This window comes from Balaenoptera borealis, assembly GCF_965194805.1.
Source record: "Balaenoptera borealis genome assembly, chromosome: 1".
NCBI lineage: Eukaryota > Metazoa > Chordata > Mammalia > Artiodactyla > Balaenopteridae > Balaenoptera > Balaenoptera borealis.
The window spans coordinates 94,295,156-94,312,158 of record NC_138860.1 but is presented as its reverse complement, the minus strand read 5'-3'; the positions used below and the strand labels follow the sequence as shown (position 1 = coordinate 94,312,158).

The 17,003-nt window shown below is 39.8% G+C and overlaps 1 protein-coding gene across 5 annotated transcripts in view; it reads left to right on the top strand.

The window, feature by feature from the left end:
- The window catches only part of HIPK1 (homeodomain interacting protein kinase 1), a 49,527-nt gene extending 32,790 nt beyond the window's left edge, over positions 1-16,737 (top strand). For 4 of the 5 annotated variants that reach the window (XM_082379691.1, XM_082379690.1, XM_082379689.1 and 1 more), the window contains 8 exons: positions 1,622-1,743; positions 2,689-2,823; positions 5,463-5,605; positions 6,338-6,520; positions 7,013-7,219; positions 8,811-9,052; positions 10,722-10,852; positions 11,935-16,737. In XM_082379691.1, the coding sequence (XP_082235817.1) occupies positions 1,622-1,743; positions 2,689-2,823; positions 5,463-5,605; positions 6,338-6,520; positions 7,013-7,219; positions 8,811-9,052; positions 10,722-10,852; positions 11,935-12,423 (1,652 nt within the window). In that variant the 3' untranslated portion in view covers positions 12,424-16,737. The remainder of the gene's footprint in view (positions 1-1,621; positions 1,744-2,688; positions 2,824-5,462; positions 5,606-6,337; positions 6,521-7,012; positions 7,220-8,810; positions 9,053-10,721; positions 10,853-11,934) is intronic. The other variant, XM_082379688.1, reaches the window with a different exon arrangement.
- The last annotated feature ends 266 nt before the right edge of the window (positions 16,738-17,003 follow it).

Sequence of the window (17,003 nt, the reverse complement as noted above, 5' to 3'; positions counted from 1 at the left end):
TGAACAAAATAGATAGACATTTTGCTCAGTGGAAACTATAATTCTGTAATTTTGTCCTCTTTTATTTCATCATCCTGGGACACTAAGATGAGCTTCTGTAGTGAACATTTCTTCCTAAATTTTGCCGTAGGAGGCTATTGCAATAATGTTGTCTTGTAATTAGCCATGGAAATATAGACAAGAATCCTTGATGTTACTTAGCTTTCTGATTAGATAGCATTGCCTTAGGAAGAATGGCTGGCAATTTTTTTTTTTTTTTTTTAATCTGGATACCTGGATTTGTTTCCTTTTCTTTTTATGTAAGTAGCACTTTAAAAAAAGTTATTATTAGAGTGTTGTAATTCTGATTTTACTCGTCTCGTTTACTTTGTACATTTCTGGATTATGTTTTCCTATGTGACAATAGTTACTAAATTACTTAAATTACTAAAATGCAAAATTGGAAGACTTAACTTGCTGAAAACAACAATATTAGAGTTTATGAGTTATGCTCGTTTGATACCTCCATAGTAATATTCAGAGAAATTAGTTGGTGATAGCCTAGAAAGTGTCACTGAAGGAATATTCTAATTAAAATGGCTGTATCCTCACTTAACAAAACGCAGGCATCAGTGAATCAGAGGCATTATAGAAACTTAAATTCTTTACGTTGAAAGCTTTGATAGGGTAGGTTTAAACGAAAGCTTTGAAGGTTCTCTTCTCAAGTCTTGGCAAAAGGGAGAACTATCTTGAGCCCCTCTTTTCCCCAGAATGAGATTGTAGGAAACAATCTCCTGATTGTAGGAAACATTTATTCAACATTTGTGCCCAGAGGATAATGAATAAAATGATAAAGAGATGTGGTCACTGTTCTAAAGGCAGCAAAAAATTCTTAATTTTCCTAGCTTTCCATTAGCTAGAAAAGAGTCTTAGAAAGCTGTCAGTGACGAGAGCAGATTTCTAAAATAAGTACAAAAAAGTGTTTCTGTAAACCACAATGTCTACTTTTAAAATATTTTTATCCTAGGCATAATTCCTTCAGTTCACATACTGGTTAAAGATAAAATATATGACTAATTTGTGAACTAGGTTATATATTTTTGAGGAGTTGGTTGAAAACATACCCTTAAAATATTCTAAACAAAAGGGTAACTAAGATAATAAATTATTGAGCTTTTCATAATGTTTCTTATCTAATTAACCAAAAGTTATAAAGTCTTTGCTTTTAATAGATTACACTTTTTAAATGCTTAAGGTTTTTTTTCCCCTCTAGGATTAAAAGCTGAACATAACTTACTAAGTGAAGGTTTTTTGTTTGTTTGTTTTTGCCTCTCCTGTTAATGGGAGTGGGATGAGTGTTGTGTTTTAAGCTTTGTTGGATAAAAAAAAAAATTTTGAATTTCCTGAAGCCAGCCCTCCTTCTGTCAGGCATCTTTCCATTAATCCAACCTGAAGGGAATCAAGTCTCCCTTTTCTTAACTTCGCAGACTTCGGTGAAACGCCTTTGTCTTAAGTGTCTAGAACGAAAACCTTGGGTGGTGGATTTTTCGAACCGAAAAGCTAAAACAAACCAAAAAAACCCCAAACAATCAGTACCCCCAGACCTAGCAAAGCAATATAACTGTGATGTTACTTTTTACAGCTGGACTACAAGCAACAACAAAGCATTCTGGATTCCCTGTGAGGATGGATAATGCTGTGCCGATTGTACCCCAGGCACCAGCTGCTCAGCCACTACAGATACAGTCGGGAGTTCTTACACAGGTAAAAGACAGCGCAGCTTGGATACTCAATAGTGCTGAAGTTCTCTGAAGCACTGTTGAGAATCAGATATTTTGTCCTAGAAAATGGTATTTGCTTTGACTGTAAGATCTTTCTTGGTCACGATTCAGTGGACTTAAAATGAAACATCTATAATGGAATGACATACTCATTCCTAACACAATTGCAACTCTGCCAGTGACTTCCTTAGACTTGGAGACATAAATATCCAGACTTTGAGAAATTGTCTACTGAATAAATTTAATTTTGTGGGATGAAGTTAATTTTTTATCTTGATGCTCTTAAAGGTGTAGTACACATATAACAACACTTTGATTCTAAAAGTAAAAGGTTCCCCTTTTGCTCTCTTAGTGTCCCCATTACTCACTCTTTGAGAATTTCATCACAGTTGAGAGGCTGGGTTATATCAGGATGCCTGTTCAAGTATTACATTCCTTCATTCCTTGTGTTTAACTAGGCTGTAGAAAGGTTTAAAACTTTATCCCTGCCATGCAAAATACAGCTAAGATGGTCAAGAAACTCATGAAATATTCATATAAGCAACAAATACTATATTTTTAATTCTGTGTATAAATGTTTGTGGCCCATGACACACAGCAAATCTGAAATCCAAAACCCTGATTTTGTGAGTAGGAAGAGGAAGAATTCTTAATACATGCCTTTGTTAACTGAGTTTTTTAGAACTGATCCTCTGAATCCGGCCCAAGAAGGATTCCTATACTTTTTTGCTTTAGGCCATTGACATTTGACCTAGTGGGCCAATGCTGTGCGGAGTTGAAGGGGAAAGTTGTGTTTGGTACATGCATTTTAAGTGATATGAAATTACTGCTCATTGTTGGTAATAACTTGGGGGGAATGAAAACCCTTCTGAATCCAGATAACCTGCCTCCATGTTTGTTTCACTCACCTGCCTAATCTACATTTCAGGGAAGCTGTACACCACTAATGGTAGCAACTCTCCACCCTCAAGTAGCCACCATCACACCGCAGTATGCGGTGCCCTTTACTCTGAGCTGCGCAGCCGGCCGGCCGGCGCTGGTTGAACAGACTGCCGCTGTACTGGTAATTGCCCTCACTTGATTGTGTTACTAACGGAGTTTCTTTGGTTTCTTTCTTTTTTTTTACTTTTTCCTGTTTGTTTTTGTTCTGTTTTCTTCTGGTTTTCTCATTTTTCAAAAAAAAATTTTTTTAACTTAGTCTTTGCAGAGGGCATGGAAGCATGTGCCATCTTGTGGCTGTGTTCTTGCTACATCTTTAATGTCTCATTGTTTTCCTCCCCAACATTTGCTGAAGCACTGTTTGACTCTGATGTTCAGTGTGGCTCTGAAAGGGGTCAGACCCCTTGATTCTTCTTTGCCAGCCTAGTGTGATAAAAGCTCTTGGTGTAGCCTCAGAAGAGCTTCAACACTGTTATCTGTTTCTCTGCCCTGTCTTTTACCCTCTGAACCTTGAGAATGAAGGAAATGGCCTTTAGTTTGGCTCTGCTACAGGTACCGGATGGCCAAAATTGGAACTCCTTGGCAAGTTAGCTTCCTTCTTTACTGACTGTTTTAAGCTTCTAAAACTTTTGTGTATGTAGAAATGTTTAAGATGCTCTTACTTTATTTCCTTATTAGTTGACATTAACTTTCCCTCTATGAACACATGAAGATAACTCTTTGCCACTTATGATCAGTGGCAGCTAATATCTTCCATTTAAACATCTTCCCTTTAGAGCCTTTTTAGATCATATTTCATTTGTTGGTTGAAATCAAAGGTGAACTCGTTTATAGGGGTTTTGGAGAAATTAATTATTTTACAAATAGGTCTTTATACAAAGGTGAGAATATGACTGAAAAACTTTATGCAAGAATATCTTTGTTATCAAAAGTCATGGGGAAAATTTATTAAATAATAGCAGCAAATGTAGTATGGGTTTTAGAGATAGGAAAACAAACAAATAGGACTTTGAGGTATATTTCAGCATTTGTAACCTTAATAGTGATTTTTGGATGTGTTTGGTTTATTTGGGGGAGTTAGAATTATTTATTTGACATCCAGCATTTTATCATTTAAAATTTAAAATTAGATAAGCATTCGAAAACCTAATTGATACTGTTGACCCCTGATATTTCTCCATCTTTCAGAGTGGCTTTAAATTTATTTTGTTGTTTCTCAAGGACTCGTGTGAGTGAAAAACACTTTCAGAATACATACTTTAGTTGCTGGAATTTCTTTGGTTTTCAATTTAAGAGTCTTTGTCACCACCCAATTAATTACATCATAAGCATAAGCCCTGAGTGTGAGGGAGTCAGATATATTTCCAACTTGATTGTTCCAAGCCACTGGTTTTAACTTGCACACCTATAGTTTTGAGGTTGGGAATGTTAGTTGACACTTCTCCTTTGCTGCTTCTCTTAAGTTTGCACTAGCCATTTGCTAAGCTTTGCATATTTTTGTTCTTCCTCTGTCAAAACAGTTCGTCGCTTGGAACGCCAGATTTCTGCCTCACGTTGAAATGTTATTTCTTGCTTTGTATTAAACTACATGCTTTGTCTTGTGCAGGTGTTGGCTTATGGAAAGACGCATGGTGTGACTTAACATACTTCTCTTATTTTTTGTTTTGTTTTGCTTTGTTTTGTTTTGAATTCTGCTTATGGTAGCAGACATGTTTGCAGTTTCTCTGATTTAAAGGCTTCTTGTTTGGAACCGGTATTTGTAACAAGTGGATCTGTTACTTGCAGAAATATTTTTAAAACAGTGTGTTGATGGCCTTGCAGTTTGGAATTCAAGAAACAGAACCATATGTACCCAAGCATTGTAGGTGATTGTACTGTGGAATTCAGGTTTAAAAAGCAGACTTTCAAATCTGTTCCCATTTTTCTAGGAAATGCCACAATTTCCGTAAGAAGTACAGAAAACATATTTGTTGCTATTTATTGCGAGTGGCATGGCTTGTTAAAAACTACAAACAATGTATTTTCCTTTAGTGATTAGTTTTTATGTCGAGTTATGTTTCTACAAATGAAGCATATTTAGGAAACTACTAAAAACAAAATATGGTACTCTCTGCATCTATTTCTTAAATATTTTTCTTATTGCATTTTTAAAAAATGCTATCATATGGCTATAAATGATGAAGTTAGCTTTCTCTTACTGGCATTAAGCTTGTTTGCCAAAGGATTTTGGCCTTTGGTCATCCACATCTGGCTCCATTTTCCAAGTACTACCCTTTTAAAAAGGAACAATTCTCCTCTTTGTTTTATGGGTTGAATTGACCTGATGATGTCTTTTATCTGATTGGCACTCAAATTTTTAAATTCCTATTTTTAATCTCAAGGGAGTTGTCTTAACTCTTTCTTGGGATGTTTTAAGACTCTTTGCAAAAATGTTAGTCCAGCATTTAACTAGAGCTTACTTCTGAACTTTCAGACTCCTTTACTCTGCAGTATAATAGAAACTCTTAACCACAGGGATCTTCTTTTCTTTAATACCCTGGTGGTCAGGTGATGGAGGTGGCCAAGAGAAAGCAACATGTTCTTTTTCCCTGTTCATAAGACTTGTAACCTTGAGCCCCTCTGACCTTTCTTTTTTTAATCTCTGCAAGTTAACAATCTACAAGAAACTTCTTTTAAGATATGAATTTTTCTTTCATCTAAAAAACAGACGAAAAAGCCAAGAATGAGTCAAGTCTGGATCTTTTTGTGTTTGTTTCCTTACAGCAGGCTTGGCCTGGAGGAACCCAACAAATTCTCCTGCCTTCAACTTGGCAACAGTTGCCTGGGGTAGCTCTACACAACTCAGTCCAGCCCACTGCAGTGATTCCCGAGGCCATGGGCAGTGGCCAGCAGCTCACAGACTGGAGGCAAGTGCCCTGTGTTCCTCTCTGGGAGAATTTGCAAGGGCAGATCCCTTAGGGAAGGAGCACTTGAGGATTTGGTGAGACAGGAAGAAGGTCAAGGAAAGGAGAGATTTATCTCTGTGTGAAATCCTTAAAGAAAAGAATCCATATTGGGCTAGGAGACGGAGTTATAAGAAAACTTTGAATACAGGAAAACAGTAGGTTCTAAGTACAGGAATTATTTACTTCAGATTTAAAGAAAGTCTTATGCAATAAGAAACCATACAGTGAAAACCCCTAAAGCCTTATATAATCCAGGTGCCCAACTATAAAAATAAAACACAGCTTTATTTGGTTTTGTTTGTTTGTTTGTTTGTTTAAATTTATTTATTTTTATTTATTTATGGCTGTGTTGGTCTTCGTTTCTGTGCGAGGGCTTTCTCCAGTTGCGGCAAGCGGGGGCCACTCTTCATCGCGGTGTGGGGGCCTCCCACTATCGCAGCCTCTCCCGCTGTGGAGCACAGGCTCCAGACGCGCAGGCTCAGCAATTGTGGCTCATGGGCCCAGTTGCTCCGCAGCATGTGGGATCCCCCCAGACCAGGGCTCGAACCCACGCTCCCTGCACTGGCAGGCAGACTCCCAACCACTGCGCCACCAGGGAAGCCCGCCCCTGGTTGTTTTAATTGCTTTTATTATCTATTTGGTCCTGACTTCCCAGTGTTTTCAGCATTTGTGCTTCTCTTTCTGATGATACAGGAATGCCCACTCTCATGGCAACCAGTACAGCACTATTATGCAGCAGCCATCCTTGCTGACTAACCATGTGACATTGGCCACTGCTCAGCCCCTTAATGTTGGCGTTGCCCATGTTGTCAGACAACAACAATCCAGTTCCCTCCCTTCAAAGAAGAATAAGCAGTCTGCTCCAGTCTCTTCTAAGTAAGTTTCTGTTAGGGCTGATAATTAAAACTGCCGGTTTGAAAGGTATGTCACCTGGCATTTAGAGTGTTGGAGTATAGACACTTTTGGTATGAAGTAGCAAGAAGCTGCCAAATTGAAAAGAGCTAACCTTCGGGCATGCATACACAGGTGTTCTGGTTATGCTAATCCTTTCTCTCTGCTGCCACTTTGAATCCAGCCTTCTTTTGGCTGATGTTTTTATTTTTCTGCCCACTTCACAGAGTGAAATTTAACCATGGGGTAAAGGGCATACAAAAATAAAATCTATATTCTAATTTTGGTGTTCTTGTCCTGGAAACCCTGACTAGAGTGGTTAGTTTATTTTTTATTGGTACTTTTATAGTTAAGTGTATTGGCTTAATGATTCGGTAAGAAGGAATCAAACAGCAAATTGGAAAGAGTTCTGGGGAAAAGATATCTAGTTTTGGGGACCAAGCACTGAATGATCTTTCTTGTGACCTTTTCCTACAGGCCCTCTCTGGATGTTCTGCCGTCTCAAGTCTATTCTCTGGTTGGGAGCAGCCCCCTCCGTACCACATCTTCTTATAATTCCCTAGTCCCTGTACAAGATCAGCATCAGCCAATCATCATTCCAGATACTCCCAGCCCTCCTGTGAGTGTCATCACTATCCGCAGTGACACTGATGAGGAAGAGGACAACAAATATAAGCCCAATAGGTAAGACAGGTGAATGGTTCCCTAGCTCTGTGGCTCCTGCCCTTGGTCTTAGTCTGTTGGCTTCACACAAGTGGCTCAATTTTGGCTATGAAAGGAAGGACTAAAAAGGGGTATTTAGGAAGCATGGCCTTGGATGAGTGAGCCAGAACACTCAAGTTTCCATAACTGAGCATTGTCAAGTTTTCTGTAATATTATACATGTTCATCAGTTAAATTAGTCGTTCACATACATTAGATGGAAGGTATAGATTATGTTGTCAGGCTATTCTGGCTTGGAATGCACATTATATACTACAGACATGATCCCCTGCCTTTAAGGAACTTTAGAGTCTGAAAACAGATACTGTAACAGAAGCATGTAAAAAACAATTAATTGGAACAAGTTGGTAGATATGAGATTATATGAAATTCGTGTAATTTTTTAATCTGAACAGACCTCTTTGGAAGAGGTAGAACTTTAAGTAGGGCTACCTTCTTTTCCCCCCTCTGCTATATGGTCATTCAGCTTAAGAATTTAAGTACCAGATTATTTCCTCTTATCCCAGCACCTTAATCTAAGTCCTTAATTGGGCAGTTAACGAAGAGAGATTGGATACATTTAAGAACTGTGATACACACCTCTCTTGGTGTGAACATAGTCAGTTGCCTTGATCATCCTGTGTTCATCTTCATTGCGTTTTTGGTGTTAGGCATATAGAAGAGGCAATAACTCTACTTTTACCTGAGGAGGAAGGATTCACGCATGAAAGTAACTTAGGAGACTTAACAAAGTCACGTGTAAATGAAGTTTAAATGAACTTGAAAGAGTAAATTTAGAATGAAATACTTCAAAAGGGCTATTTACAAATGGTATTTACAAATGGCTATTTACAAATGGTAAATAGACTTGAAACTAAGTTTTGAAAGTGGTCATTGAACTGATTTGGGGAAGAAAAAAGTAAACTTTCCAGTGAAGAAAAGTGGCCTAGTACTGACAAAAATTATATAACCAGCAGGATTGCTTTGACCGGAGGCAAGCCTAGTAAAAATTAAGGAAAAGGTAAAGTTAGTAAGGTAGGGATCAGTTTGTGAAGAAACGTTTTTTAAAAACACCTATAGTGAGAAGTTTGATTAGATACAGTAAGGAACCATTTATAGTCTAGCAGGGTGATATGAAAATAAAGTGGTGTTTGAAGAATACTGTTCAAATAACTGCGAATGGGAATGGCTAAGAGGCAACATAGAATAGTTGCTAGAGGTGTGTACTTTGGAGTCATTCTGTCCTGGATCTGAATCCTGTCTTCACCACTTATCACTTGTGTGACCTTGGTCAAGTTTCTTAATCTCCATCTCCCTCTGCCTCAGTTGCCTTATCTGCAAAACAGGGATAAAGTACCTACTTCATGGAAGTGTTGTGAGGATTCAGTGAGATATGTGTAGAGTGTAAGAATAGTGCCTGATGCATAATAAGCACTCAGAAATTTGTTGCTGCTACTGTTGTTATTATTACTATCATCATGATTATCATCATTTTTATTATGGGAAGACCAGAGACCAGCAAAGAAACATTGCTAAAAGAGGGTTGAATTTTCATGTATTTTTTTCTCCTCAGCTCTGGCCTGAAGGCAAGGTCTAATGTCATCAGTTATGTCACTGTCAATGATTCTCCGGACTCTGACTCTTCCTTGAGCAGCCCATATTCCACTGATACCCTGAGTGCTCTCCGGGGCAATAGTGGACCCCTTCCGGAGGGTCCCGGCAGAGCCGTGGGGGATGGCACTGGCACTCGCACCATCATTGTACCTCCACTGAAAACTCAGCTTGGTGACTGCACTGTAGCAACCCAGGCCTCAGGTGAGTTTCTTCACAGCTGGAGTTGAATTATACTTTGATGTGTGTATCTTTAGTATTTTGCTATAATCTACTTTTGCCAATGGTACAGACCAGTGGCGTAGATTTTCCTAAAAATTACCTAGTTCAGAAATCAGTTCCTTGTGATGTGAAATTATTTTTGGCCATCAGTTTATCTTCCTGTGTTTATTTTGCTTGGATCAATATAAAAGTGAGTTTGTAGTCTCAGTAATACACTCACTGTTGATGGGAGAAGGTAGATACGACTTACGTTAGATGACAGGGAGAATTAACAGGCAGGTTTTTTTTGCCACAGGTGATTCAGCTTTGACAATCCAGAAATGAACGGGAACTGATAATGTTAAAAGTGATTGCAAAAGTTTTTTTGGAAAACAATATGTACTTTAGATCTTTTCTCGCCCAGTGGCAAAGCAGTGATGCTTTTGTGGGTTGTATTATCAACCAAATTACCTCCATCTGTTTTGCTCTGTGAGCTGCTGGGTTTAGGTTCCCTGGTTCAGTTATTGGGTAATGAAATGCTAACTGCAGTAACAAGCCCCAGTTTTCGTGGCTAAACATAATAGAAATTTATTTCTTAGTCACATGAGTTCCCAGTGCAAGTGCTCTTGGTTGGTAGGCCTGGCAGCGAGTTAAGGATCAGAGCCTTGGAATCCTCGGCATCCAATCAGAAGGAGAAGTAAAGTATGGAGGAGGCACACACAGTTTTTAACCTCTTTAGCCCCGGAAATAGTGAAAACTCATCACATGGCCCCACCTAGAGGCAAGGGGGCCCAGAAAAATGTAGTCCTTGTCTAGGCAGCACTTTTCCAGTGGCAACTCTATACACCAAAGGCGAGGACTGTGAAATTTTGGCATCGATATAGCCATCTCTTTGTACTTTTATAAATTAGTGTTTTACCATGAATTATAATACTGCTGAAGACATAAACAGTGTTCTAGTTTGAGGGTAACGTGTGGTTCTCCTACTGAGAAGTAGACAACTGTCCATTGCAGACAGGGCAAAACTTCCTGATGCCAGGCTACTGAGAAAGATTATTAGGAGCTCTGTCCACTATTGGGTCCAAAGAAAAAAGGTTGCTTCACAAGACACTGAATAAATGCTGCAGTTTTCCTAGTGGGACCACAGAAGGAAGCAAAATTTTGAAAATTGATCGTGCTTATATTCAGCTGCACTTTCTGCAGTTTCTTAGAATTTGAAGACCGTGAATGCCCAACAAGATATAATCTTGTCTTTCTTTAAACCCCTCGGACACCTAAATGTTCCTAAATATTACCAAGATCTTACTCAGCTTCACATTGTCATTTAATCCCTTCCTACATAAACTCTAGGCTCCTTGAGAGCAGGGACTGTGTCTTACTTGTGTTTATATTTCTAATAGTACCTTTCACATTACTGGAGATTAGATAATATTTACTGAAGTGAACCTTTTGAAGATCCTTTATGGAGCTTTGTAGAAAGACAGAGAAGAAATGGATAATACAGTTTTTGTTCTTCTAGTGTAAATGTAATTGAGGAAATAAGATACACATGAAACCTTAACTTTTGGAAACCTCATACAAACATGGACTGATTAAGATGATGCCATCTGAGGTTTAGCTCAGTGATACTGAGTCCATGTCTGCTCGTAACTAGAGCCTGACCCTTTCTTAGGTCTCCTGAGCAGTAAGAGCAAGCCAGTGGCTTCAGTGAGCGGGCAGTCGTCTGGATGCTGTGCCACCCCCACAGGATATCGGGCTCAGCGCGGGGGGACCAGCGCAGCACAGCCACTCAACCTTAGCCAGGTAAGCACGAGGCGCTGCTGCCTTCTGTTTGGGGCCCCCGCTGTTGTTACTCTCTGGAGAACCCTGCTTCTGGCTGGACTGCTGAATAAAGCCAAATGAAGCCCCTTCTGTGTCAAACAATTTGGTGTCCATGGCCTGTGTCATATCTGTATGTGCTGTGTCTCTTCATTCCCTCTGTAAATGGGTTCAGAATGTACGTTCCAGGTTTTCCATCAGACCTCCCTAGTCTATCCTGGAAGATTAGAGAAATGTGTGGAATTTAGAAAGTGCCTAGGATGCTTTAGTTCTTGCCTGGTTCTGCACCACCACATGCATTGAGACCAGATTCTCTTCCTTTATCTCCTGGGTCATAAATAACCTGAGCCTTACACTGTTTACTTGAAGCAAGAGACAGTGAAAAAGCTTTCTGGATACTTAATCAACTGGTTCTAGTCTTACATGGTGCTTGAGTCTGGGATTTGGGGCTTTTTTCTCCCCATCTGATCCTCTGATGGGGTGGGGAGGGTCACTATTCTCTTTGTGTTCACTTTTTCCTCAGCTGAAATTCTGGTGCTTGTATGATGTCTACTAGTAGTGAGAAAGTGTAAATATGAGGGTGTAACTGTGGTTGTGTGTGTAGAGAGAGAGAGAGCACGTGCAAGTGCAAATGTAAGTTCGAGTTAGTGCATGTGTCTTGGGCTCCACAATTCAAGAGGGATATGAAGAACTTAGAGGAGAGCAAAAGAAAACAATGGCAAGGAAGAAAGGTTAGGAAAAATTCAAAGTCACTGACGCCAGAATAGGGTGAGTTGAGTCGACAGTTATTTACTTGCAGGAGTGAGTAACCCTATGAACTCTTGATTTCCCCCTTTCCTCTGTCATACTTGAGAGCAAACTGCTGCTGTCTGGGCTGGGTTAGGATCTGTTCTGCCAGGAGGCAGAGAGATGGATGGCTGACTTCTGACAGCATTGCCAGTCTGGGAGATTCTGTGCTATGGCAGCCCAGAAGCAGTATGCGTTAGAACCTCAACTCTCAAATTGGCCTTTGGTGCCCTGAACCAGAGTGACCTCAAGATTCCTCACTCCCTTCTTCCTCCTTCCAGAACCAGCAGTCATCGTCAGCTCCAACCTCGCAGGAGAGAAGCAGCAACCCTGCCCCCCGCAGGCAGCAGGCGTTTGTGGCCCCGCTCTCCCAAGCCCCTTACGCCTTCCAGCATGGCAGCCCACTACATTCGACCGGGCACCCACACCTGGCCCCAGCCCCTGCTCACCTGCCAAGCCAGCCTCACCTGTATACGTATGCTGCCCCCACTTCTGCTGCTGCATTGGGCTCCACCAGCTCCATTGCTCATCTCTTCTCCCCGCAGGGCTCCTCAAGGCATGCTGCAGCGTATACCACCCACCCTAGCACTCTGGTGCACCAGGTCCCTGTCAGTGTTGGGCCCAGTCTCCTCACTTCTGCCAGCGTGGCCCCTGCTCAGTACCAACACCAATTTGCCACCCAGTCTTACATTGGGTCTTCCCGAGGCTCAACCATTTACACTGGATACCCACTGAGCCCTACCAAGATCAGCCAGTATTCTTACTTGTAGTTGGTGAGTATGAGGGAGGAGGGGTCAGAGTTCTTAATGGGCTGTGATGAGCTCCTCCCTCATCCTCTCCTCAAACTCCTTAGCCAGCAACTTGCTCTGCAGGGGCCCACTGAAGCAGAAGGCTTTTCTCTGGGGAACCTGTCTCAGTGTTGACTGCATTGTTGTAGTCTCCCAAAGTCTGCCCTATTTTTTAATTCTTTATTTTTGTGACAGCATTTTTGGTATTTGGAAGAGTTCAGATGCCCATCGTCTGCAGTTACCAAGGAAGAGAGATCATTCTGAAGTTAACCTTTGAAAAATATTTTCTCTCTCTGACTTGATTTCTGTAAATGCTTTTAAAAACACATGAAGTTCCTCTTTATTTAACTTTATTTTATTGTAATTGCTGGTCAGAGGAAAAATGCTGATAGAAGGACTTGAAATCTGGTAACAAGAAAAGAAAAATCATTACTTTCTGCTTGTTTAAAAACCAAGACTTAATTAATTGCTTATCTTAAGAGCAGCTTGCACAAGTCTGTATTTTACTATCTCGCATTTCTCCTCAAAATTTTACCTTTGGTAATGGGACATTTAAGCTTACAGTGTTTTAATTTTGTTTTCATGTCATGTTATATTTAGTGGGAAATTGTTATTTTTGCAAAGCTGGTTACATACTACTCTCTGTTACTGTTGGGATTCTCTCAGTTGCTCCTGTGTTTATTATTAAAGTAGTGTTAAAAAGGCAGCTCACCATTTGCTGGTAACTTAGTGTGAGAGAATCCATACCTACCGTGAAAGCACCAGGTATTCTTTCTAAATGAAGCCCTGTGCATTCTTTTTAAATTATTTTTAAAAAGTCCTTCTCTCTCTGATTTAGCTTAAATTTTATTATTGGAAAAGCCATTAAGGTGGTTATTATTGTATGGTGGTAGTTGTTTTATTATATGCAAAATCTCTTTGTATTATGCGATACTGGCATTGATGAGCTTTGCCTAAAGGTTGTTGGCATTGATGAGCTTTGCCTGAATATTAGTATGAATTTTCAGTAATACACCTCTTTCTCTCTTTGCCTCAGCTCTCCCTTCATTCTATGTGATTTATTTGGGGAGAAAGCTAAAGGATCTGAAACCAGATAAGAAACGTTGTGTATAGCTTTTATACTTTAAAGTAGCTTTCTTTGTATGCCAGCAGCAAATTGAATGCTCTCTTATTAAGACTTATATAATAAGTGCATGTAGGAATTGCAAAAAATATTTTAAAAATTTATTACTGGATTTAAAAATATTTTAGAAGTTTTGTAATGGTGGTGTTTTAATATTTTGCATAATTAAATATGTACATATTGATTAGAAGAATATAACAAGCAATTTTTCCTGCTAACCCAAAATGTTATTTGTAATCAGATGTGTAGTGATTACACTTGAATTGTGTATTTAGTGTGTTTCTGATCCTCCAGTGTTACCCCGGAGATAGAATTGATGTCTCCATTGTATTTAAACCAAAATGAACTGATACTTGTTGGAATGTATGTGAACTAATTGCAATTATATTAGAGCATATTACTGTAGTGCTGAGTGAGCAGGGGCATTGCCTGCAAGGAGAGGAGACCCTTGGAATTGTTTTGCACAGGTGTGTCTGGTGAGGAGTTGTTCAGTGTGTGTCTCTTCCTTCCCTTTCTCCTCCTTCCCTTATTGTAGTGCCTTATATGATAATGTAGTGGTTAATAGAGTTTACAGTGAGCTTGCCTTAGGACGGACCAGCAAGCCCCCGTGGACCCTAAGCTGTTCACTGGGATTTATCAGAACAGGATTAACAGCTGTGTTGTGTATATGCATTGTTCTCAGTTTCCCTGCCGACACTGAAAAATAAAAACAGCAGCTTCTCTTTTTTACCGCCACCTCTACCCCTTTCCATTTTGGATTCTCAGCCAAATTCTCACAGAAGCATTTTCCCCATGTGGCTCTCTCACTGTGCATTGCTACCTTGCTTCTGTGAGAATTCGGGAAGCAGGTGAGAGGAGTCAAGCCAATATTAAATATGCATTTTTTTTCTTTTTTCTTTTTTTTTTTTAAGTATGTGCAATTACTTTTAGATGAGATTTATTTTTTCCTTTTCCCATGTGGCAGTCCTTCCTGCAAATAGTTGATATTCCTAGTAAAATGTTTGCTTGTTGAAAAAAACATGTAACAGATGTGTTTATACCAAAGAGCCTGTTGTATTGCTTCCCGCGTCCCCAATACTACGAGGAGGAGTTTTGTGAAGCCGCTGGTGACAGGGAACTCAAAGAAAGGTTTCTTAGCCGGTGAAGAATATTTAGAAGGAACCAAAGCCTGTTGAGCCATCGGCCTTTTGAGGTTTCTTTTTAACAACTTATTCTTGGGGCCCTTCAAACTGTGAAATTGTCCTTGTACTCTCAGCTCCTACACGGATCTGGGTCAAGTAGAGAGTACTGGGGATGGCAAAGTTCCTGCCCATTAAAGATTTGGGGGAAGAAGGTTAACCCTAAGATGTAGACATGTTCCATCTGAACTGAAGCTTATGTATTTGAGGGATAAGTCTAGGACTGGTTCTTTGTAGAGATGGTGTCAAGGAGGTGCAGGATGGAGATGGGAGATTTCACGGAGCCTGGTCGGCAAGCTCTGTACCAGGTTGAACACCGAGGAGCTGTCAGGGTATTTGGAATTTCTTCATTGTAAGGAGGAAGGGCTTTCAGGATGGGGCAGATAGTCAGTACAGCCTACCAGGAACATGTTGGTGTTTTCTAGTTTTTTTTTTTTATCATTATTTTGTGTTTTCAGCACTATATTGATCAAGATACCCAAGCAGTTTGTATAGTTTCTGTCACTAGTGTTATACAGTTTTCTGGTCAGTGTGTGCAATCTTTGTGTCTCTTTTTGCCAAGCGCATTCTCATTTTCTTGCTCAAAGGCAGATCTAGTTTCTAATGGAAATATTTTTTGTTCCTTATCTTTACAAGGGATAAGATTTGTTGTTTTTGTAAGAAATGAGATGCAGGAAAAAAACACTCCACTCCTGCGCACCCTACCCCCCACCCCCAGTCCAGTAAGTGGATACCACTTAAGATAGGAGTCTTCACGGGGAGAAGACAATACCAAGAGCTTATACTGTTACCATAATCACCTTACTAGCAGTGTGTGGCTTTAAGAATTGTAGAGATCTTCAGTCTTAGTTTTGCAAATTGGCATTTCAGATTTACCAAGATAAAAATCCACCTGTGTCTGCTGAATGTGTATGTGCTCAGTGTGGCTTTAGATTCTGTCTCTGGGGCTTAACATTGCTGGCCCTGACAGGATGGGGGAAGCTCCAGGAATAAAGTGAGCAGCTGGCCCAGGTCACAGTGGCCTGACCTCAGACCAGCTTAAGGCTTTAAGTCCTCTCAGAACTTGTATTTCCAGCTTCTCCCCTTCAGGGTGAGAGAGAAAATGGGAAGGGTTAGGTACAGCCACTCTTGGCTCATCAGGACACTTGATCACTCCGGAGTTTTAAATATCTTCCAGGAAGTGATACTACGGTCAGTGCTCAGCTAAAATCCCAGCCCCAGGAATGAGAACTCCATTTAAACAGTTCTGACCATCCATCGTCCTCCACTAGAGGGGCTAAACTTGACTGCCCTTAGCCAGGCAAGCGCAGTAGTGTGTGTTTTATTCAGCATTATTATGCAAAAACCCACTGGTTAGGATGGTTTGTTTTAGGATAGGAAATGAAATTGCCTCTCAGTGACAGGAATGACCCAAGCCTGCTTCCTGTTTCAATTTTTTTTTTTTTTAACTGATGGATGGTGCAGCATGTCTACATGGTTGTTTGTTGCTAAACTTTATATAATATGTGGTTTTGATTCAGCTTGAAAAATAATCTCACTACATGTAGCAGTACATTTTATGTACATTATATGTAACGTTAGTATTTCTGCTTTGAATCCTTGATATTGCAATGGAATTCCAAGTTTATTAAATGTATTTGATATGCTAGTTATTGTGTGCGATTTAAACTTTTTTTGCTTTCTCCCTTTTCTGGTTGTGCGCTTCCTTTTATGACAAGCCTCTAGAAACAGTTTCTGAGAATTACTGAGCTATGTTTGTAATGCAGATGTACTTAGGGAGTATGTAAAATAATCATTTTAACAAAAAGAAATAGATATTTAAAATTTAATACTAACTACGGGAAAAGGGTCCATTGTGTAAAACATAGTTTATCTTTGGATTCAATGTTTGTCTTTGGTTTTACAAAGTAGCTTGTATTTTCAGTATTTTCTACATAATATGGTAAAATGTAGAGCAATTGCAATGCATCAATAAAATGGGTAAATTTTCTGATTCATGTGGCTGTTTTTGACTTCTCTTATAGGGGTACAAAGGGGATCAACAATTGGCATCTTTGGAGTGGCTAAATACATTGCATCTGAATGCCAGTAGAGTGTTAGAGACAACTTCATTCTTCATACAAGTCTCCACACCAGAAATAAATAGGGGTCGGTAGGGAATACTTCCCAAGAATGGAGTGTCCAGGGCCCTAACTTAAGATCATCTGGATCTGGCCCTTTGAAAGATGCAGAAACTTCTGACACAGGCTAATTAAACTTTG